General features: G+C 40.3%; 2 protein-coding genes across 2 annotated transcripts in view; both read right to left on the reverse strand.

Annotated features, from left to right (window-relative positions):
* Positions 1 to 22,760, reverse strand: part of DDX46 (DEAD-box helicase 46) — a 120,499-nt gene that overhangs the window by 24,845 nt on the left and 72,894 nt on the right. The window lies entirely within an intron of this gene.
* Positions 1,231 to 22,575, reverse strand: SEC24A (SEC24 homolog A, COPII coat complex component). Its single transcript, XM_065734837.1, has 23 exons — positions 22,443 to 22,575; positions 17,434 to 17,955; positions 15,629 to 15,796; positions 14,853 to 14,930; positions 14,393 to 14,553; positions 13,665 to 13,837; positions 12,764 to 12,866; positions 11,916 to 12,042; positions 11,476 to 11,585; positions 11,026 to 11,138; positions 10,100 to 10,218; positions 9,424 to 9,479; positions 8,907 to 9,113; positions 8,591 to 8,711; positions 7,918 to 8,076; positions 7,252 to 7,425; positions 6,669 to 6,779; positions 6,255 to 6,430; positions 5,699 to 5,836; positions 5,259 to 5,363; positions 5,043 to 5,135; positions 4,686 to 4,789; positions 1,231 to 4,293 (listed from the first exon to the last, which is right to left on the reverse strand). The coding sequence occupies exons 1-23, from the start codon at positions 22,513 to 22,515 to the stop codon at positions 4,179 to 4,181; spliced, it is 3,306 nt and encodes a 1,101-aa protein (XP_065590909.1). The 5' UTR covers positions 22,516 to 22,575; the 3' UTR covers positions 1,231 to 4,178.

A 22,760-nucleotide genomic window follows, 5' to 3' on the forward strand; every position in this document is an offset into this window, starting at 1 on the left:
GAGAGTGCCAGGCAGCATCCCTCATCTGCAACACTGGGCAAAGCTGTGTAGTACCACTGCACTGTGGTGAACACTGTAGAAGCTGAAAGGATTCAATGCACACAATAGCACGCACACAGAACCACAGAGCTCCCTGGTGTTACAGAATTACTGTAAGATTATAAAGCACAGAGCAAGAGCACAGAGCATCCTCAGTTCCTCCTGTAAGATTTTAGAGCACAGAGCATCCTCAGTTCTCCCCAGCCAGGCACAATTGGTATCATATTCCCATTTAGGTATGGAAGTACATCACAACTCTGCTTTGTGTGACAAACAGTGGTAAAAGTGGGTGACAGTACCTTCCCTGAGCTGAATGTGCAGCGTTGTGACAGTACCTGAGAGCCAAACCAGATAAAGGTAGCGGCATGGATTCTTCTCATCAACACAACCCTCTGCACTGCAGGACTTACACTCCCTAAGTCAGAGCACAGTGCAGGCACTTCCACCAGAAGCAGGACTTGGCCTTGAGATAAGGCATGTGTACTCCCCAGGGGCAGCACTGGGAGGGCTGCACAGCTGGAGCACTGAATTCAGCAGCAAATTGCTACAAGCAGAGAGAAAACATAGTGCTGACAAGTCCAATCAGTAATATTTCTAAGGTGATTTAGAGAATAATGGGGTTCTGTAAGCCAAACCTGTGAAATACAGAGTACCACGCTCACACATAACTCATATATGATGGAACCAGAAGCAGCAATGAGAGCCCATAAAAAAAACTGGCAAGCCTAAGATGGAATGCATTTTACAATAAAAAAAAAAAAAGAGGCATTGAAAGAGTAGATTGTTACACAAAGATATAGAATTACCTACAGTAAAATTGATCACTATCCTGGGAGCACTGCTGGTGAAGGGAGGCTACATTCCACCTGTCAGCATCCCTGGCTTAAAACCAATTTTAGACAGCAGGGTACCACATGGTGCAGTACAGCACCAGCGTGGGCTTATGAGAGCAACAAACCCCAAGCTAGGGCTAAATAGTAATGCTGAATGACAAGGGCCAAAAATATGCCACTGACAAATTCCAAATCAACTGGAACTGCCTTTCCTCAAAGTCCCCTCTCCTTTTGAATCACTAATAGGAAACTTCTAGCTAAAAGTTGAATTTATCACTTCCTACTACATGCTATTTATCTTCACTGATCAAATATGGTAGCTTACTTTCATTAATAAGAAAGGAGTGACGGACTTGCATGAATTCTTTCAATTAATTTTATTGAGTAGCCAAATCTGATAAATTAGCACAGATAAAATAAGCATTTGCATGTGTTACAAATGACTTTTTACAGGAATAAAAGAGTGAAAATTACAAACTGTAAAAAGGAGGACAAGTAAATCCTGTCTCAAATTCAGAAGGGGGAAGATTTGTAAGTTCATACTGATGATCAAATGTCCAAGTTCAGAAATGAAAGATTTAATAATACAATATTATACACTACTTTACAAAATTAAATTTACTATAAGGATGACATCAATAATAGTAACAGAAGCTTAAAATCACATTTAATGGTCCCTTATTTAACAGCCATTTTGTATCTTTTATTAAATACTGTTAAGAAATTAAATCTAAATAAAAGTGATTCACTCTAGTTATTGCAAAACAATCTATGTGGACTTAGACTCAAATATATTAAATTAAAAACAATGAAAGCAAAGTAAAATGGATGGTAACAACGTTGGCTGAACACTAACGTGTCAAATACAGAAATAAGTTTAAAAAAATTCCTCAACTAGAAAAATAGAGTACATCTGCAGGGATAGAGTTGTGATGAGATCTAAGTACCAGAGCCACTCTTGCCTGTTTTTACAGTTCATCATCAGAGTCCTCGTTTTGCAGTGGGAGGTGAAAGTGATGCATCATGGACAGCTGCATTCACGTGTCCTCTGCTGACCTCACAGCACAGCACAGCTCAGCACAGCAGGCTTTTCCCACTGTGAGGGAATAAACTTGCAAGTTCAATACAAAATTTCATCCAAGGTGAAAATCCAAGGTGGAAAAAGGCATGTTCTGCTCCGAGAGGGTCTGTCTGAGTCTTGCCTGTATGTTTAGTCTTGTAAAACTTAGGAGACTCTAAAAGTTAATTGCCACATAGACTGACATCCTTAGCTGTTAGTCTGGTGTACACTGAACAACAAATTAATCTGCAAAGTTTATTAAAAAAAGGGGGGGCTAAAATACAGTCATTGTTAAGAAGCAGATTTGGGGTGGGCTGTTAGATGCAATGACAGCTTTCAGCATCTGAGTGATAATATACCCAAAATACAAGTTTTAAGTGATAACCTGTGCAAGTGCATAGCTTCCTTTAAATGGAGAGTCTCCTTTCTCTGGGAAAACAATATCTGACTGTCCAAACTTAACAAACCTTATGCACTCTGACTAGAAACTGTGCCATTTTCTAAAAAGCTGTTCAAGTAAATATACTCCTGTTTGCCACAGAGACAGCAGACAGGGAAGCTTAAATAGGTTATATTATAAGTCTTTTCATTCTATTTCAGACATTGCTCTAACTTTACCTTCTTGTGCTCAAGCAAAAAGACAATTTCTCCAAAGAAACTCCTCCCCTGAAGTAAGGCAACTCCTCCTGACAATCAAGTGTAGCTACAGCCTGCAATGGTAGCAAATGATTCCCCTATGATGTCCTCTCACATTTGTATCACGAGGTGGCAGCCTACTAGTCTAGTCACAGTACGTGCTTGACCACTTATTCATAAATATTTAAACTGTTCATGTTACTTGCTCCAGAAAGTAGATTTTGCAAGACCTCTACGTTTACCATCATTTAACACACACACAAAAGGTTTTTCCATAAGAATGTCTTCCATTTGTCACATCCCACCCTTGACACCATAGGTGTACAGACAGTAACTTAAATATTCTTTATGTTGCTAGCTATCACTGATCTCTAAAAGAGATTAATAATGCTTTTATAAAATGTTTTTTTTTTTTTTTACATAAATGTTCACTTCAAGTCCAAAGTCAACTTCCATCTGTAGCTCTGGCAGGGATCTGAGAGTACATTTAAAGCTTTCATTTGGTGTGTGCTGGCTTTGGATCTAGGCTCATTAAGCAGCTGCAGTAAAGAAACTGTGGAAACTTCAAGTGCGTCTCAAGCCATAAACAGATCTTAAAATACAGTTTTGTCTTTGGAAAAAAAAATTCTTTTCCAATTTTAGTGTCAGAATATTGAACGTGACATCAAAACATTATGTTCCAAGTGCCACGATACAAACATTTCAGAAGCACGCTAACTTTGAGGGGCCTCACATTCAGTTCATGTAAACAGGAGCACAAAGCATACTAAATGAAAAATCTGAGATAGCCTTACTTGCCCTTCCTCTCCCACACCATTCACAAACTGAAAGTAAAACTGTTCGTTTTACTCAAGAAAAACAAAGCTACATAAGTCTACTTTTGGTGCTCAGTCAAGTCAGACTTGAACGCATCTCATATTAGGAGAGTTTGCTCCTCCACACTTTTCTTTCTTAATTTGAATACTGACTTACTAAAAGCTTCCTTAAGTTAAGCCATCTTGGCCAGGTTAAGCTTACCTTGAGTCCTATCAGCCATAATCCATTCCAAACACTGCATTCTAAGTTTCATAAAGTATTTGTTCGTTTCACAATGAACAGCTGCTTCATTGCTACTTTAAGCATTTCTAAGCTGAACACGGAGACACTCTGTGATCACTGGATGCACTCAAAGAATTTCCCTGCAAATCATGATCAGTATTGTGAGGTTCTATATCTAGCAGCAAAAAAAAAAAAAAAAAAAAAGAAAAGAGTTACAGAAATATACATTTTGAACAACAAAGAACTCTTTATTTTACAAAATGTATTTCACCTTTCAGTATTGCCTTTGTGGATGTACTTCATGCTGCAACTACTTACAGTAAAAACATGATTTGCAGCAAATTAAAGGTGCTCAACCAGTTCCAATAGTTTGATTTTTGATTTTTTTTAAGGTACAATATGTAGTTGCACATTTGATTTTCAGATGTGGTCCTTTATTTGCTTTAGTTCGTTGAAATCACAGTGAGAACCTCTCATTGACTGCCTCAGGCCACAGATCTCATGAAGATATTACAAGCACAAGTGTCCTTCACTGCAAAATCTTTCCTTAAAGTGAGCCAAAGGCTAGTGTTTCATTTATTCACTTGCTGCTGTATGTGAAGGAGGAACTCATAGTACGATAAGGCTGATTCAGTTCTGTCTTCAATCATATTTTGCAGAAAACTTGATTTCAATGGGCTGTCATCCCTTCAAAATAAAAATAAGTGTTTGGGTGAAATAAATATCATCAAAATCTTCAGTGCAATACATTCCTAATGTTACAGATCAAGTGCAAGGTATTTCCAGAGCTCAAGAACATATGAAAGAGGATCAAGTAGCCCTTGTGATTAACCCCAACAAGTACACTTATCAGAATTCACTTTGTTCATCTGACAAACTCAAGATTTTTTCAATGACATTTAGTATTTCTTAATCTGTGGAAATTCTAAATCAAGGACAATTCATACCAAGTCACATCTGCTGTCAAGACTGTTAGGCACAGCACTTAACACTGATAAAACTTGCATTAAGAAAGTGCAGTATATGCAACATCCAACTATGTATAGCAAAAGGTCCCAAAGACTCTTAAGAATACTTACTTTATTACATATAATATAGGAAAGAAAGGTCTCTGTTCCCGCAGCCAAGAAATAAAAGCTGTTGTTCTGATGGACTCTGCAGTTTCAAGCTCTGGGAGGTGAGTCTAAGATACAAAGAGTATCGTTAAAACTTAATCATTGCCAATCTGTACTTAATGCTGTTTCCTGGAGAGATCTAGATTGAAGTTCTTGTCTGGAGAAACTCCAAGAGGTAACAAATTATTATGTTTTTTTCCGGATCTGATTTATAGCAACTACTAACTAGAGGGCTAATATTTAAATACAGCATTCTTATGCTTGTGCAGACAGTATTCTGGCTGCACAGTGCAGTTAGCATATAACACAACTAGCACGTACCATGTTCTGTGGTATTGAGCCGTAATTCGGAACTCCGAGGACTTGGCTGATAAAGCTCTGCCCACAGCTCTTCCCAATCCACAGAAACATCACCTGAAAGCAGTAACAGTCACCTAATGTGAAACTACACCCCAGCACGTTTTGAGTTCTCAGCAGGAACATCACATCAGTATAAATCAGAACACTTCTTAAAATCACCACCAGCATGCAACTTACAGAGCCAGCATCCATAAGGTAGGCACCCTCCCTGCTCAATTTCTCCACTGAAAGCTGGAGAATGGGTGGCTGAGGTATCGTTCTGTCATTTATGTTGAGAGCTCCCTAAAGAAAAAAACAGTTCACACCTTGGTGCATCAAAACAGGCACAAGAACAGGTTAAATAAGAAAAGGATATACTATACTGAATATTGAAGTTAGACTGTACAGTTCCAATTACACTTCAAGTACCTAACTTAGTACTAAACTTAACATTTAGAGAGGCGCACTTCCTGCTTATCTTCATCATGCAACAACTAGGAAAATGTGAAACAACAAATTTAAGCTGCTTAGCTTAAATGGGGAAGGCTTGTGCGAATAGAATTTTCTTTCAACTTCACATAATTCAAAAGCCTACGGGACCAGACACAAACAGGCTACGTAACAGTGCAAGTGCTCACCTCATCTGTGAGGTTATCAACTCTGTACAAACTGGGGTGAGTCATAAGCATGAGGTAAACAAGAGGCTGGTTTTTCACTTGACACATGCTGAAGATGCGTTCATCCAGACGTGCATTCGTCCCAGTTTGAAATGCTTTCTGCAAACAACCAGACATTTAATTTGACCACTGAAGACCATAACAGACTCCAAGGGAAAGATACCATCTGTCAGAGTATATGTTATCTACTCCAGCAGGCTTTGTTCTGCACTGATCATTCTAGTCACCAAGTTCTGGGGAGCAAAGTGAAAAATTGAACTGTTTCTTGAGAGAATTTCATTCGTACAAGAATATTCACAAATCTCTAAAGGTATCTCAATATTCTAACAGAAATATCAAAAAGACTGGTGTTATTAAGCAATCAAAATCAAAAAACTTCTCGATTTTGAGTCCTATGAAAATGCTGGAAGCAGATACATGCTATTCTGTGCATCAAGGACATGCTCTTTCACCTCAGGTTGACACGCCGAGCATAGAGCATTATCCTCCTCTGGGACAGCCTCCTTTTAAATCTTACCTGTTTTAAGAGTGCCAGTACATAAAGTGGGAAGAGCCGTAGTGAACTGGGGGCCATGAGACCAGGCTGCTGAATGCTCAGCACTGATGATCGGTAAGCAGATAAAGAATCAATCACTGCATTGACCAAGGCATCTCGAGCATCACTCAAGGTAGCAGAAACTGATCGATCCACAGCTAAAAAAAAAAATAAAATTTTTGTTTGTTCTGTTTGTTTTAAAGACTTCCCACCGTGACCATAATACACCAGACTACATCCAGGTGATTACATTCAACTGTCCTGATACCTTACTTAAGCCAAGCATTAAAAACAGAGAGAATCACTCCTGTTAACGTTACCATCCAGAGGATTACAGATTATTATCCTTTAAGGATATCATCCATGTATATCCAAACAAGCTCTTATCGTGCTTACCCATATTGGCTAACAGCCCAGTGATAGCCTGTACATCTGCCCCCAGGTAGACATCACTCAGCGCTGTTACAACAGGTAAGCACATGGTGTGGACACGAATTCTCCTCTCACCTGTAAGGAAAGAAAAAAAAAAACCTATAGGGTCCAAATACAACTTCTGTTTATTGAACTAAAGAAATGCTACTCTTTACTCAGGGACTCTCACTGCACTTACATACTTGAATTACTTGGATAATTTCCCCATCAGCACTACTAGCTGATATGTGTTTGACCAAACAGGCAAAAAAAAAATTAATTCAATCCTATTTACCATGCAAACAGTGAAACAGATTGTTTTCAGTAGCTTTTATAAAGTGTTAGTTGTCAGTTTCCAGGATTAAGCCTACCTATACACAAACCAGGGTAAGTTTCTCAGGAGAATATTTGGTTTGGAAGAATCAACATGCAAGAACACATCACAACTGTGATCTTAACATAGATTAAACAACTTGTGTTACTGCAAATGAATTACAGCTTATGACTAATCAAGATGACTTAACTGAATATTGTATCTGAATACAACTAGTTTCAGCTAACATCTTACCTTTGCTAGATGTGTACAGGAGAGCTGACTGAAAAGACACAACCTGCATATCAGTAAGACTTTCTTCTACTGACATTTGCACAGCATATCCTGCATCTGGGTTTACATTGGGTAAGGACAACAAGTCCGTAGATCGTACAAAGAAGTTCCCGTGGAAGGTATGAATGGAAAGACCTACAAGGTAAGTGTTAGGTTGAACCAATGTTATTCACAGTCGGATGTAAAATACAGACAACATTCACAAATCCAACACTGTTAGATGGCTCTGTATCAGAACGTTACGATTCTTTTTGGTAAAATAAAGTGGAAAGTATCCCACACAGATGATTAATCCACAAAATCCACAATGCTTAGCAGGAGCCAGGAATTCAGAAATCAAATCCATGCAGAAAAACAACAAGTCTTCACACTATAAAAGCAGTCCCTTGTTGAAATAGCAACCTGCCAAAACGTCCAGTATTAACCATCATAACATGCAATATCTTCAACTGCTAAGTTACAAATAGTGTCTTCAAAATGGTTCAGTTCCTGGTACTGGAGTTTACTTTTCTACCTAATAGCAATTTAAGTTTATATTAGGTCAAAACACCAATCAATCATTCCCAAACAACAGCCTGCTCCTCCCCCCTGCCATTTGATCCTGCCCCCAAAAAACCACATTCAAACCTTTGGTGCATCTTATCCTCATGACAGCCTCAAATCCAATCTTCCGAGTTAAATATCGTTTCAGCTCCTTTTGCAATTTCTCCACCTGGACAGGGTTATGTTTATGATGATAAGATTGGTAGTAATAGACACTACCTGCAGAATATCTTGATATACAACCTGAAACAAAAAAGAGACCGTGTCAGAGCATCTACAGCTGCTGCTATGTTGTTGGTTTTTTTTTTTAATAGACCAGAGGAATGGGATATTCCCTCTCATTACTACATTGTTCATGTCTGAAAAAAAACCTGTTAGTCAGAGACATCACACAGAGATTCAACAACCATATAGTCAATGACATATTATAGGTCTGAAATTACAGACACCCTGTCACTTCAAAGTTTGGTTAAATGGAGAAGAAAAGTTGTTAAAACCCTACACTAACAGTAGTCTTAAACCAGAGGCAGAGTGCAGAAAAGGGACATTCTAACCAGCATCACAAAAATCAATCAGGGACAATGTGAGAACAGACACTAAATCAGGAAGACTGAAATACTGCAGTCTGCTCATCAAGGATGAATTTGCATCTTGACACACAAGGCTTCTTCAGATCAGGTTTAAATGCTAAATGCTAATCGTTTGGTCAAATACACAGAATTTTTATTACGTCACAAAAAACCTTCATACAACTTACCTAGAGAAGCCAAGTCAGAATACTGTCCACTAAGAAGAAACAAATCCACTGCAACCTGTTGCCCAGAGCAGTCCAAGGCTAACTTCTTGTAAAAATCAGTTGATGGTGTCAGGTGTATGTCCTATTAACACAAGGGAGCATTACAATATTCAAAGGAAATATAAGATTCACATATTTACTGCTTATTTTCAGGGGCACTAATAATCGATTCTTCATCACTGATTTCAATAACATATTTAAAAACAGGCAATTCAAGAGCCACACGTAGGTACAGAACAGGGCTGTCACTTCTCTTAACCTTTTTTGCTTTCCTAACCTTTGCAGTTGATCTTTGGTTTGGCTCTTCTCGTGACTTCAGTGCTCCCATTCCCACAGATGGAAGCTGTGTCTGGAAGACAGAGATTCTACCTCCAGTAGGGGACATCAGTTTAAAAGCAGCCTGTAATGCAGGCCCAAGAGCACTGTGAGTTTCCAGGGACTTGGTAAACATCTGCGGCAAGCTCTTCAATAGATCTTGAATTAACTGCAAATTAGAAAATAAAATTAAGACTGAAGTCTAAGGAGTTTTGTTCTTTATAGTGCTTATTACCAACGATACATCAGTATGTATTAAAACTTCCAACATTACAGCAGTAAATAAATCCCAGCAAAAGTAAAGTATTGTCTTGTTTTAGGTTGCTAAATGTTTAAAGTCAAGCAGAAGTTAAAAGACTTTTCCCACTTCAAACTTGACATTTAAACTGCAGATATGAAAAAGCACTAAGTAAAACTGTACACTATCAAGTATATATCTCATTAAATAAATGTTGTTTGTCACCTAATGTAGTTCTTACCTCTTTATTTTCATTTAAATTTACTAATAAGTTCTCTGGCATTGGTATAAATACATCTGGAAGAAAAAAAAAGGTGTTAATTTTTGTTTTTTAATGAAACAGAACAAGCTTTCCCAAATTCTATTTCCCAACTCAAAAAAAAAAGAAAACAAGAAACCCTGTATCACTGCATACATTGATTCAAACACTGACCTTTCTCCCCTGATAAGCATACCTGTGGCTAGACTGCCACTTTAGAATAACAGCCAGAAGTGCTAAGGGTAGCAAAATCTCCTCAATAAAAATGCACAGGAAGATTTTCAAGAATATATTCTACTCCACTTTTTAGCCTAAGTGAAAAGCGTCTTGAAAATCTCAGCAGATCATCACTAAATATCAATCTAACAATTTATAACAACTTACCAAGCATCATTATTTCAATTTTGATCATAACAGAAATTTAGGCAGCTATACAGACAAAACTAGATGTTAGGAAGGCTGTGTTCATGTTTTAAGTCATGAACAGCCACAACTTGCTCTGACATTCAGAGCTTCATAAAGGAACCTACTTCCACAGCTGTTACTAGAGAGGATAATGATCTCATCTACCAACTCCCACCATATATATGCTTTTTTAGGAGGGCTATCAAAAGCAACAGTCATTACTACATACTAAAGAGAAGCTATTACTGCATACCTTCAATATCTGAAACTATAAGCATCTGGGGCTGAGAGAGACCTTCCTGAAGACTGTAGAAATGGATTGTGCTGTCAAATGTTATGAAGCCTATTTTTGTTCTAGTGTTCCCAGGGAGCCTAAAAAAGTCAGACATACAGTGTTCAGCAAGATGAAATTTCATTTCTGCAAGCTTTTTTTTTTTTTTAAATACATTTACTGCACCTGTCTAAGGGTGCTAGCAAAAAGCCAGCTTAACTGCTGCACTGCAAACACTTAAGCCATTTTGGAGAAAAAAGAGGAGCTCATGGCAGAATCACCTAGTAGACATTCAAGAATTTTTTTTTTAAGAGTAATAAAAACAGATTAATGACATTTAGAAGAAGTAAAGGTCTCCAGACACAGCAATAAGTGCTTGTATTTTCTTTTATTAAAACCTTATCCTAGAATCTAGCATTTTAGAAGAGAAGCAGCAAGAGCACACTGTACTATGACAACAATAGTCTGACTTAGCATTGGACATCAAAGACTTAAACTGTAGCTCCCTTTAGAAGTTCAATATGGCAATCCTTGCAGAAAAGAATGACACCTGAGTTGTTTGGAGTTAGCTTCCAGTATTTTCCAGTGCTAGTCAAGTAGAAAGATGGATACCTACCCACATCTCAGCTTTTACAAAATACAGTTCAAAAGACACTATTACTATGTGTACTCCTTTTTAGGACTGACAAAGCAGATAGGAAAGGGTCAGACTAAGAAATGAACTCCAAAGTTGCTTTATATACTGATGCAGCTGTGAGAGGAACAAAACAACTGCTTTTCACTATACTCCCATACTGCACTGCCCATTGTTGGTCAATTGTAGGAAGCTGCTAGGCAGAAAGCAGTGTCATGTTAATGTCTGTCAAGTTCCACGAGGAAAAGAGGGCATGAAGGACAAAAATACTTACAAGTCAAGATTGTCTAACAAGGTCTTGCAGACTGTATTCAAGTATCCTGTCTCTATTGCATTATGAGAGACATCAAATACAAAGAGGTACACAGGTGGCTGAGGTGGACGAAGCTGAATAAGGAAAAGATTACCTTCAATTTTCAAGGTGACATTATTAGATTGTGATAATTGCAATGCAAGTACAAATGATGCCAAAGCTTCGAAATACATTTCACTTATATGTTAACTCTGTAATTGTGGTTTCCTCTCAAAAAGCCCACAAACACCTACATATTCTAAAAAGAGAACACTGAGATCATAAATGCTTATAAATGACAACTTATTTGAAGTAATACCCAAGGCTTCTCAAATGTTACTGCTTCAAGGGATGCTACTGTGCTAGAATGGAAAGCAGACTTCCCTGTGGAAGTAAAACAAAGGGAGAGAATAAGTAAAAGTAAAACCTCACCATGTATTCAGATGGAGCCATAAATTCAATGGTAGCATTCTGGACTTCAGGTCTTTTGTGAGGCTCTCCATAAACTCTTGTCACAGGATTATACATGAATTCTTCAGGAACTGTGCAGATAAATTAATATATTACTACTCCACAACAGTATTAGTTGTGCAACCTTTTAAAATGTCAACACTGTTGGGCAATGCTTCTAGTAGAACTATTATTGTAGAACTATATTAGGTGTAGCAGCAACTTTGTCAGCTGCAAAGGTACCATACAAGACCATGTCAGACTGCGTGTCATCAGCAACACTGCTGCCTCTGCTCATGGAGAACACTTCTCATGTCCACAGAGCACAACAGATGCTGATTTGGCCAAAAACAGGACCATATCAAAGGATGAGGTGTGAAAGGTTAAACACAGCAGTATAAAACAGTACATTTAAAACCTACCATCATTCACTCTATAGCACAAGTTGCATTTCCATCTCCTTTGGTCTAGAAAGCTGACAAAGGGATTAATGTATGTCCGGCAGGAGCGACATCTCACAATAGTACTTGAAGTAACCACTGGCAATTGCTGGAAAAGAAAAGCTTCCTATTTTAAAACATCAACACTACAGCCATTCACCCCTGATAATAACCTACACTGTGGCTCCTGGCTACTCAAAGCCCATTTCTGCATCCACATAGCACCCTTATAAGACTCCTTAATAATAATACTGGTCAGGACCTAGCTCTAATATTTTTGGCTGCATACTCTCTCCCTTCAAGCCTCTACAGTCTTGGGTTCTATGTTGATGGTGTAAGATCATGATCTATGGCAAATACAGAGCACATATAAGAAAAAACAACCATATTAGGAAAAATCCCTTCAGTTGTGGAAAACAACATTTAAACGATGCATTCAAAGTCTTCAGAGCATCTGAGGACAGTCAAACCCCTTTAACTGTGTTAATGCTTAACTACAGAAAATCAATTAACCACAACTTTTACCTGACAAAATACAGCCAACTAGGAGTGACATTTACATATATTGTTATGTATTTACAAGTGTTTTCTTCTGTCACAGACTGCCTGGAATGCTGCCTCTAAGCTTTTGTTTTTCTCTTGAGGTTTGAGATTTTTGTTGTTTTTGTTACAAAGTGAGGCTTGAAGGTTTAAAAATTGTAGGGAGAAAAGTCTCAGATAAATGACAGTTTTCTATGCCAAGATTAGCCAACACTGTTGCCCTTCTTTTGCAATTTGTTCTCCAACTATAATGATATTTCAGCACTTGAAGTTTTAAATATTTGTCATACCGATAAGTCTTTGAAAGGATGAAGCAGGAGTCCCAGAGGAAGTTTGGCTTTGTTCAGTAAGGCCTGAGTTTGAGGAATGTTAGTCAGGGTACAGCGGAACAACCTACACAGAGGACAGAGTTATTTGCAACGACCTTCAGATAATAAAATGATTATTTCAGTAGAACATAATGTCCTTCATACTTTCTAGAGCTGGTGATGGTGAACATCCACTTCCAGATAAATCACGTTCTCCAACTCTGTCATGTTTGGTTTTAGTCCAAGCTTGACCCACAGCACATATTTTGAGTTCTTACTTTACATTGTGTGCACACTCTTCACGCAGCACTGGTGCCCCTTCAGTGGTTCGAATCGAAGGTTAACCCAGCAATGCTCAAAGCTGCATCTGATCTTTACACACAAAGCAGAACGTTGAACACCTTTCTGAAGTGGTCTTATATACTGATCTGAACCAGCCAAGTTTAAAACAACCACACAGCTGAAACTTCAGAGCTTGGTGGTTTTCACAAAGTGCAGGTGTGCACAAATGGTTTGTGCGAGCCACTTCTCAAAGCTGCTACTTCCTTTACCTCTCAGAGAAGGCTTGCAAATCAGGAGTGCCTGGTTGCACGTGGTTTGCTCAGTGAGATTACTCAGACTACCAACCAACAGTCTCTTGTTTGACATTCCATTTACTCCATTGTTTCAAATGGTTACTTTCACTACAGACAATCTGTTTCTGCATTCGCAAACTTCTTGATACACTCACTTCAGAACTTCACCCACTCACCGCCTTTATTTTAACACACTGAAGCCCATTTTCAATGTTTTCTACTCACAAAGTTAAAAATATTCTATGAAGCTGTATTTGCAACTAGTAATTTATTTCTTTTGACGAATTACAGTAAATGGATAATCTTACTCTGGGTTACAATTGAGCTTCTGGATGTCTTCATGCAAGTTTGGGACAGGAGCCTGGAGGAGGGTTGTAGGAAGAATATTTCTCTCTTGAAGAAGATTCACAGGTCTTAAACCTTCTTGTTGTAAGCTCAGGCTACCCATAGACGCATTTAAGTGATTAGTGCCTAGGGGAGGCTGAAGTCAAAATTACACAAATTAACACTGATCATTTGGATGAAACAGTTCCCCTAAAAAGCAAACATTTATCTTACATATTTTGTGTTTATTGTCACTGTATTATGTTTAGAAATGCTACTTAAGTTTATAACACAATGAGGTTAAAATTAGCATACGCTTGCCACTAAACTCTTGAAATACAGAGGCCTGGCTGGCAAAAATAGTGGTCACTTTGGTTTGAAAGTACAGGAAAAAACATTTCAGCTAACAACACTGATGTGAGGGATGAAAAACATGCCTGAAGGATGTTTGAGAAAACTAATGATTTTTAAAAACTGATGTTCTAAGCAGATTTAAGAATAAGACACTTCAGAAAGAGCTGGCACAGTTTTTCCAGACTGCTATCAATGTGACAAAAAAAGCGTAAGTTTCTGGCTACATCTGTCATCTTGAGCAAACTACACACCAAACAGTGAACCATAACCCCACAGATACACAGCACAGATTGCTACACTCTTCTTTATTCAAGTGAATTGGCTTAGTAATACGAAACAAATAAAACAAAAATGTCACCTGGTGGAAATGTTTTGATCCATCTGGATACTGCAAAGCAGATGCCTGCATTCCTGGTGCTCCAGGTGAAGTATTTTGGTAGCCAGGTGGCAACGCAGGATAAGAATAGCCAACATTTCTATTCATCTTAAGATTTGCAGGTGTAGAAGGATGTGGGGTTGCTAGAAGCAGAAAAGACATACCTAACATGAATTGTTGAACTGCAGCTTGGTCAACTCATCACAGAAATTAAACAATAAAAAATCCTTCTAAGTGTAAACAACTGACAAGTGCCATCAATTTTGCATGATAGTAACTGCATTACCATTCTTACAATAAGACAGGCTATCAACGCCTGAAATAATCATACTGAGTTTCAAGTCAGACATTAGTTTAAGTATGTGCCTGTTCCTAAATACCTAAACTTCCATCTTTTCTAAACTCTTAAAAAAATTACTCAATGGCAAATATTTTTAATTACCCATGAGGCCACCTCCTTCTATTGCATCATAGCTGTTTTGGACCACAGATCCATCGCCAGCAGCAGATGTAGCATCACCTATTAAGAAAGACAGCCCAAGGAAAAATTTTAACAAGTTACTAACAAGTTGAAACAAGCTAAATGAGAGGCAATTCTCTTCACTGAAACTACATGTAGATTAGCATAGTTTTGATCTACCTTCAACTTGGGGCAAAATTTGATTAAGTATACATCTTGTCCTACTTCTCACATGCACTTCCCCTGCTGACATGACCTCAAAGGACATGTGAAAGTCTACATTCCTGGCTGAATAATCTGCTAAGATTACCTTTAATTAGGTATTCTTCATAAATTCCAAGCTAATAGACAACAAAACATCAGGGCACTTCTCATTCTCATTGAAGGAAGGCTCATACTCCAGTATGTTGGCTACAGTTTTCAAATACTCTTTGAATTTAGGTACCAAGTTCCCCAAACTACTTTTTCCACTGATAGTGCACGGAAACCTCAAATTCCCTTCACTTTTTTACACTTAGTCCAGTACTGTTTACAAAACATCAACAGTTCTGATATGGTCACACATATTCCACTTGAGATAAAAACCTTCAAACTGAGAGAGTGCTCTCAAAGGAGAACAGGGCTGGTTGTCACCAATTAACTAAACCAGGCTGTCCTGGGCTCCACACAACCTGGTCTTGAACACCCACAGGGATGGGGCACATCTGCCAAGTCCAAATTCAACAAAAATGAGCCCAAAAGAGCAAATTGTTTCTTACCTTCTTGATTTGTAGCTGAATGCAGCAAAGGCTGTGTATTAGATGGTCCTGCTGTCATTGTAGATGGCCTAATTAGAGGTGGACCACCAACTGGAGGAGGTCCTAAGGGTGGCCTCGAGGGAGGGTGCAGAGGCGTTAAAGGCTGAGTCACTGGTGGAGGTACAGATCCTGTAAAGAGGTTAATTTGTAGTTTTAACCCAACTGAAGAAGACAGAAGACTTAAGAAAACACACAGACTGAACTCAAGATACTTCTCTTATTTACATGATAAACAGCACAAGATACATAAATCTTAACATGCAGGTAGAAAGTTTTACAACTTCAGATCATTCCCTGTCATACTCCTGACATACTGTGTTCTTCTAGCAGTTAACTATGATCCTTTCTGGTTCTATTTTGTCCTTTGTTTTTTTTTTTTACAATTCTTATTAAGAATTTTAAGAGGTACAGAAAGCATCCCAATTTCAATTACTAAGTCTGAACATCGTAAAGTTTAGTACAGCCCCAAATTAGACAGAATATAACAAACTAGAAGAGAATAAAGCAGATTGCTTCTGACAGGAAGCTCACCTTCCACTTCAATAATCTGATGCAAAACAGCAACGTACAGACTCTTGTGTCTGTAAGAGGCTGCCAAAGGCTGGGCATGCAGGCAGGCAGCTGGCAGACCTTTGTTCTAAGGATAAGCTTGATCAGCAGAACAAGCTTAATTCATTTTAAAAATGATTACCATTCCACAGAACCACTACCAGGGAAATTGCTCAGAAAGATCCACCATTCAATGGAGATAGGATTCTCATCTCACAAGCCATTTTCCAAGATCTCTCATAACTTAACCATTTTCATCACTAACTCTGAAATACTGTTTAGTGCAATAAACTGTCAGAGAATTAGCTAGGCACGTATCAAGAAATCAGCATCAAGAAAAACACTTAATGAAGCTAAAAAGCATTTCATAACATTCACTTTAGCATTTAAAATATTTCTATGCTTAGTTACTGTTATCATGCCCAAAAAGTTGATTAAAAATACTCTGTAATAGCAAACAACAGTTTGGCAAAGTGAAACTTGAGTTTTAAGGTCGATTTCCCACAGTAATTACAAGTTATATTAAGTTAGTATTAGCAAAACTTTATGCTCCTGCACACAAGAGGCTAAAACAGAAGGCAGGCTGCAAATTGACCAACTTTTGGCATCTTGCACTTCCACAACTATTTCTAAAGACTGACAATTCTTATTCAATTGTAAAAATCCAAAGTTGGGATGAAGGAAATTTCTCTTTCAACTGGCCTCCATTTCAACAATACAGAATACTTCCCAGTTTTCTTTCTAGGCTGTGTCCAAGTTGTTTGTCTCATCCTTACTGAAGCCATTGTGAAATACCAGAATCAGTCCATGAACAGAAAAGATAGCTAGATTTTAAACTGCGGAAGACCTCACTTACTAAATGCAATCACAGTTTTCATCTGGGAAGTCCAGAAGCCCTCACCTGACTGAAGCATGTAAGTACTCCAACTCTCCAAAGGAAAAACAAAGGCAACAGAAACAGCCTTACCCACACACAGCTTCCCAAAACAGAAATTATCTGCTTTAGACACTCAAGCAAAATGAAATTTGGCACACAGAAATTCAATTTCTCATCTATAGAAGCCACCCCAACACTTAAGATATGCATTTCTTCAAGAGTTTTGAATACCCAGTTCCACAAGCAAAAGGCCACAAAGAGTATTTTATTAAAAAAAAAAAAAGATACAGAAGTGGGCACTGGCAGTCAGTTACAGAACAGTATCAAGAAGTTATGTTACCTGGCTTCATATAGCTGTTCTGAAGTGAAGGACCTCCTAGAGGAGCTGCATACTGATAACTTCCCGGAGGATTTGTATTTCCTGCTAACAGTGGTGGTGGCTGAGCGGGCCCTGTCCCTGCCACATGTGCTGGATGGCTTGGTTGCACTGCAGCTGGATGGCTTACAGGAGCCTGGCTGTACTGCCAGTTGGGAAGCATTGGTGGGCTAGCTCCAGGAGGAAAGCCACCAGCAGATGATACAGCAGCTGAGTTTTGCAATGCAGGTGGCAGCACCTGTGGTACAGAACCTGCCTGTTGTACTGGTGACCCGGATGGAGGTGCTGCCGGTGGTCTATTGAGAGTCTGCCCAGGTCCTTGATAACTATTGAACTGAGAAACATTCTGAGAGCCACTGTAGTTATACTGTCCAGAAGATGGATGTGGAGGAACCTTTGACGGCGTCTGATGTGAGTACGGTCCTGGAACTGATGGGCTATATCCCTGGGCATCTGATGAATGCATCATTTGATTTTGAACAGGACCTAGAAAGAAAAAACCTTTAAAAGTCACTGCAGCACATCACTTCTGAAAATAAGACCCCCCTTGGAGTTTTTTTAGTCTCCAGATCATTAAAGAGACACAAGTACTACCACAGGATTTTGATAGCATTTTGCTATCAACACTTAGATCTTTTAATCTCCTATCATTATTTATTTATTTTTACAGTAACTTCACAACCGTGCAGCTCACAGAACAAGCAGCTGAGCAAAATCCATGCTCTTTGCAATCCACACACAGGGCTATTTCCATCTCCAGAAGCACCCAGAAGGCCGCCAGCCCTGGAGGTGCACGCCTGCACACAGCTGGCAGGGGCAAGAGGGAGCAGTGGCAGCAGGACCTGTCCTCACATCCCAGCTTGAGGGCTGACACCGACTTAAACCTCAGCTAATGGCAAAGATGCAAACAGCCAAGTTGAGCTCAAGTCCCCATGCTGTTTCTCAAGTGACAGGGCTAATCCACAAAAGGTTCTGCAGCTATTTTTAGTAAGAGAACTCCTCATACACATACAGCTCACATAACCAGCTGGTCAGGAACACGGAGTGAAGGATAATTTATCATAGAATAATTCACCCATCGAGAAAATAAAACTTGAGAGGCTAACAGTGCTTCTTATCTACTGCGTGGTACAGCTGAACCAAGCTGTAATCACTTCAAGAAAAAAATGGAAAGGATTAAGTCAAAACAGCAAACAGCACTGGCAGAGCATCACCAGATCTTTTAACACAGGAACAAACAGCACTGTGAGCTTTCACAGAATCACAGAACTGTGGGGGTTGGAAGTAAGATCTCCATCAAGAAGGATGCTAGTCCAGGCTGTTCATACTGTTGCCACAAAAAGAGTACCCCGAGGGGAGACGATTCCAAGTGAAATCCTTCCAGGAAAACACACCAGATAATCCACGGCACAGCTCAACACAACGTACACAGAGCATTAAGGCACCTTCCAAGGCCATGTCATTTATGTCAGCCAGTCACACTGGTGTGCTCCACCCCTAAGCACAGTCTGAATGTTGGAGACATTCCACATACACAGCTACGTGCCTGAAATCTAAAGAGATCCTCATCGTGATTTTGGTGTGCAATTCTCTTCTTTGCAGCCTTGTACTGCTTCCATAATTACTTTTTGGGGAAAAAAAAGAGCCTAGAAAACGTAAGTATTTGGTTTCCAGACCAGAAACCACTGCAAAATTCAGCACATTTTCGAAAGCATGCTACAAAGATAAGCATGTGTGTTTGTATTTTGCATACAGGTACTGGAAACAGCTGCCACCCGAATGACATCAGAGTTCCATTTAATGCCAGAATATCATCACAGTGGTTTCTTAGCCATCTTTGCATACTGGAACATTCCAGTTACATTTCAAGATGGGAAGAAGTTCACATTCCCAAATTAAAATAACTATGAACTTGGGCACACATGACAGTAAAATAAGCTCAGCACAGAACACATGGAAATATCTGAGTTAGGAGAAATACTGTGACTGCCACGCAGCTCATCATTCCCTGTACAGCCTTAGGATACAGTTCAGACAGCAGTCACTTCCCTGAACACTGTACCTCTGTGCTAACTGCACAGCCAAGGTTCTACTACAGTGCTGGTGACCTCATCCTCACTCTGCCTGTTACTTGTGCATAAGCAGCACATACATATTATTCTCTAGCCATTAATCTCAATACGCTATCTGCCATTCAGTTGGGAAATCCAGTTATAGCTCACTGTCCTTATAACACTGCTCATAAATCTTATTAATTACTAATGCTCTAAAATCAATGGTGTCTAAACAGAAAGCTTGCAAACATAAGAATTCCCACAGTTATGACTCACCTTAGAAAATTACCCTGCAGCATATCAGATGGATTTTCAAAAACCGATTTACAAAATGAATTGTAAATTTAACTTGCTAGCTGTAAAAACGATTAAGGTTTCTTATGTAATGCCAGGTCCCCGACCATACTATTTATACTGATATAATTCTGCAGTATAAAAGATAAAATGAAATAGTATTTGTTCTATATAAGTTGATTATTCACCTTAGGGCACAACTCTGTAGCCTGGTCAGGAATCACGGTATTTTGCTCTGTTTTTTTTTTCTGTTTGAGGGATAAGACTGAGGATAAAGCAGTGACAGTGAGGTGAAACCCAAAAACAGATGACCTGATGTTTCTGTGGCACTTTGTGATTAGACTTTGAAACTTTTCCTTTTTGAAGACAGAAGCACATCAATAACTCACACCAGTAGAACTCCCCTTAGGCTGCTTCGAGGTGAACCACGAGTAGGCCAAAACCAAAAGCTTCTGAAGCTTCACATGACCTCAAAGCACTGTGCCAGGATATCAAACTAAGCATTAAATCCTGAACGAATTTCTCCATCTTGCTTACATTTCAGACCTATTAGCTGCAGACTGCTAATCTGCTTTTCAGTTAAGTGAAGGCAGAATACTGATCCAACAGAAAAAACAAGTGAAGTGGAGGAAGTCTGTTACTAAGCAACCTGATGCTCACTGCTAAACAATTTCCAGGTCAGCACAGGGCACTGCTGCTACAGCCATTCACTGCTGGGCCCAGCGCAAGAGCTCACGGAGTTACCTGCAAACAGGAAGGTGAGCAACAGGTTGAGAGGAAGAGCTGACACCCATGTTCCAGTTTGTCATTCTGCTGGCATCCTTCTTTCCTCACACACCATTGTGAATAGTGTAACAGCACTCTCAGCACAGCCTAGGTTGTTTTTACAGAACGTTACTTTTTCCCGAGGTAGCCTAGGATCACAGCACCTTCAACATATTTTAAACAATGATAAAAACAAGCCATGGTTGAAAATTCTAATTTATTCAGCAACCCAAACCCTATCTGTATAATGTAACTGCTGATTAACTTTATTACCTTGTGCTTGCACAACGTTAGATTTCAGCTCTTTAGTTTACATACACCTGTAGCCAGAAATTTCTTTTCCTACTGCTACTACTTTGCAAGATCTTCCACTGTGTGCTGGGCCCGACTACATATCAAATATAAAACGATGCCAACATATAAATCATCCCACTTGTTTACTCCATTAGCTAACATTCTTTCTGTACGTTCTCTGCTTAGACCATGAACTCTCCAGAACAGAGGCTCTCTTTTCAGATTTATGTATCCACTTCCCACACTGCTGACCCTCTGAGCAGCTATACAGTTGTTTGTAAGATGCTATTTTGTGGATGACTTTTAGAAGTTATAAGCAGGGGGGTGACAAGTCAAACCATTTAATTACTCAGCCATAAAGCGGAAAAATCAAAATACCTTGTTATAACTTAATTGTCTTCATGCAGCATAACCACTGAAACATATAACTACCTAATTAAGGAATGAAGTAGAGAAGATGCTGTAAGTTAATATGAAATCAGAAAACACTTTCCAACAACACAGATTTCCACACATGCAAAGCAAACATGATAGAGACAAGGCTGGCTTTGTGCTTCCTTCTAACTAGCTATTTGGTTTCACCTTCAGCATCTGGCTTCAAAAAGAAGTATATTTTGAGTAGAAGAAAGCAGTCAAGGCTTTACTGGATCACAGTGTACAGAACAAGATAATATTGGCTTTACATGACAGACAAGATAAAACACAGTGAGCGAGCAGCTGCCTGAGCTCAGCAGGGTCCTCCTCTGGGCAATAACCAGTGCCACATGTACAGCTCGGTTCCAAAGGGCCACACTCGCTCGGCCATCGCAGTGTTATCACAACTGGGGACATGGCCTAAAGTAACGACTAATGCAAACCATTTAGACCAGAACATTTCGAGCTAGAAGAGACCCAAAAGAATCACTAAACCCAACCCCTGTCCCCATACAGGACCACCAAATAATTCAAACCCTATGGCTGTAAGTGGCATCCAAATGCTTCTTGAATTCCAGCAGCTCAGGGCTGTGCCCACTTTCCCGGGCAGGCAGCCGGATCTGTGCCCAGCGTCTCCGGTGCAGGACCTGTCCCTATCCCCAGCTGACCCTCCCCTGCCACAGCTCCATGCCGTACCCCCGGGCGCTGTCGCCGTCCCCATACAGCAGAGCTCAGCGCTGCCCCTTTACTCCCAGTGAGGAGCTACAGACAGGCAACACGCAGCAGTTTCACCTCGCTAACACACAGATTTTTCCGAAGGGCGCTCCCGTCAGTTCACCAGGATGTGAAGAGGATCACTTTGCCCAAAGAACAACCCGTAGGGACACCTGAAGCAGCGCACGCCGCAACATTCCGCCCCGTGCCCCCCGACCCGAGGCCGCTGCGCGATGTGCCGGGCAGGGGGCGGCCCCTTCCTTCCCCACTTCCCTCCGGGGCACAACGGGGCCCGGGCCGCCCCCCACCAGCGCCCCCGGGGACGTGGCAGCGCGAAGGGAGGCGCCGGGAGCCCGAAGGCCTCGAGGCGGAAGCCGCACCCCCCCACCCCCCGCCTCAGCTTCTCGGCCCCCTCCCAAGCCCCACGTCCCGCCTCACCGTTGCTATAGGGCTGCTGGCCTGCGCCGTTCTGGCTACGATAAGCGGCGGGGGACCGGGCTGGCTGAGCCATGGCGCCGCTGAGCTGTGCTGAGCCAGGCCGGGCCGGGCCAAGCGGGGTTGGGCTGAGGCTCAGCGAAGCCGCCCGAGTGGCGGCGCCCGGCCCAGCGCTGCGAGAAGGGGCGGGACTCCTCCACAGCGGAACTACCGGGCTGCGCGCGCATGCGCACTACGTACACGTGGCACTTCCGGAAGCGGCGGCTCTGCGGCAAGTGGGCGGGGCGAGGAGTCTTAAAGGGACAGGGGCGGGGTGGAGCA

The sequence above is a fragment of the Cyrtonyx montezumae genome, unplaced genomic scaffold (assembly GCF_038088225.1).
Source record: "Cyrtonyx montezumae isolate F1298 unplaced genomic scaffold, pur_monq_1.0 scaffold_18, whole genome shotgun sequence".
NCBI classification, from domain to species: Eukaryota; Metazoa; Chordata; class Aves; order Galliformes; family Odontophoridae; genus Cyrtonyx; species Cyrtonyx montezumae.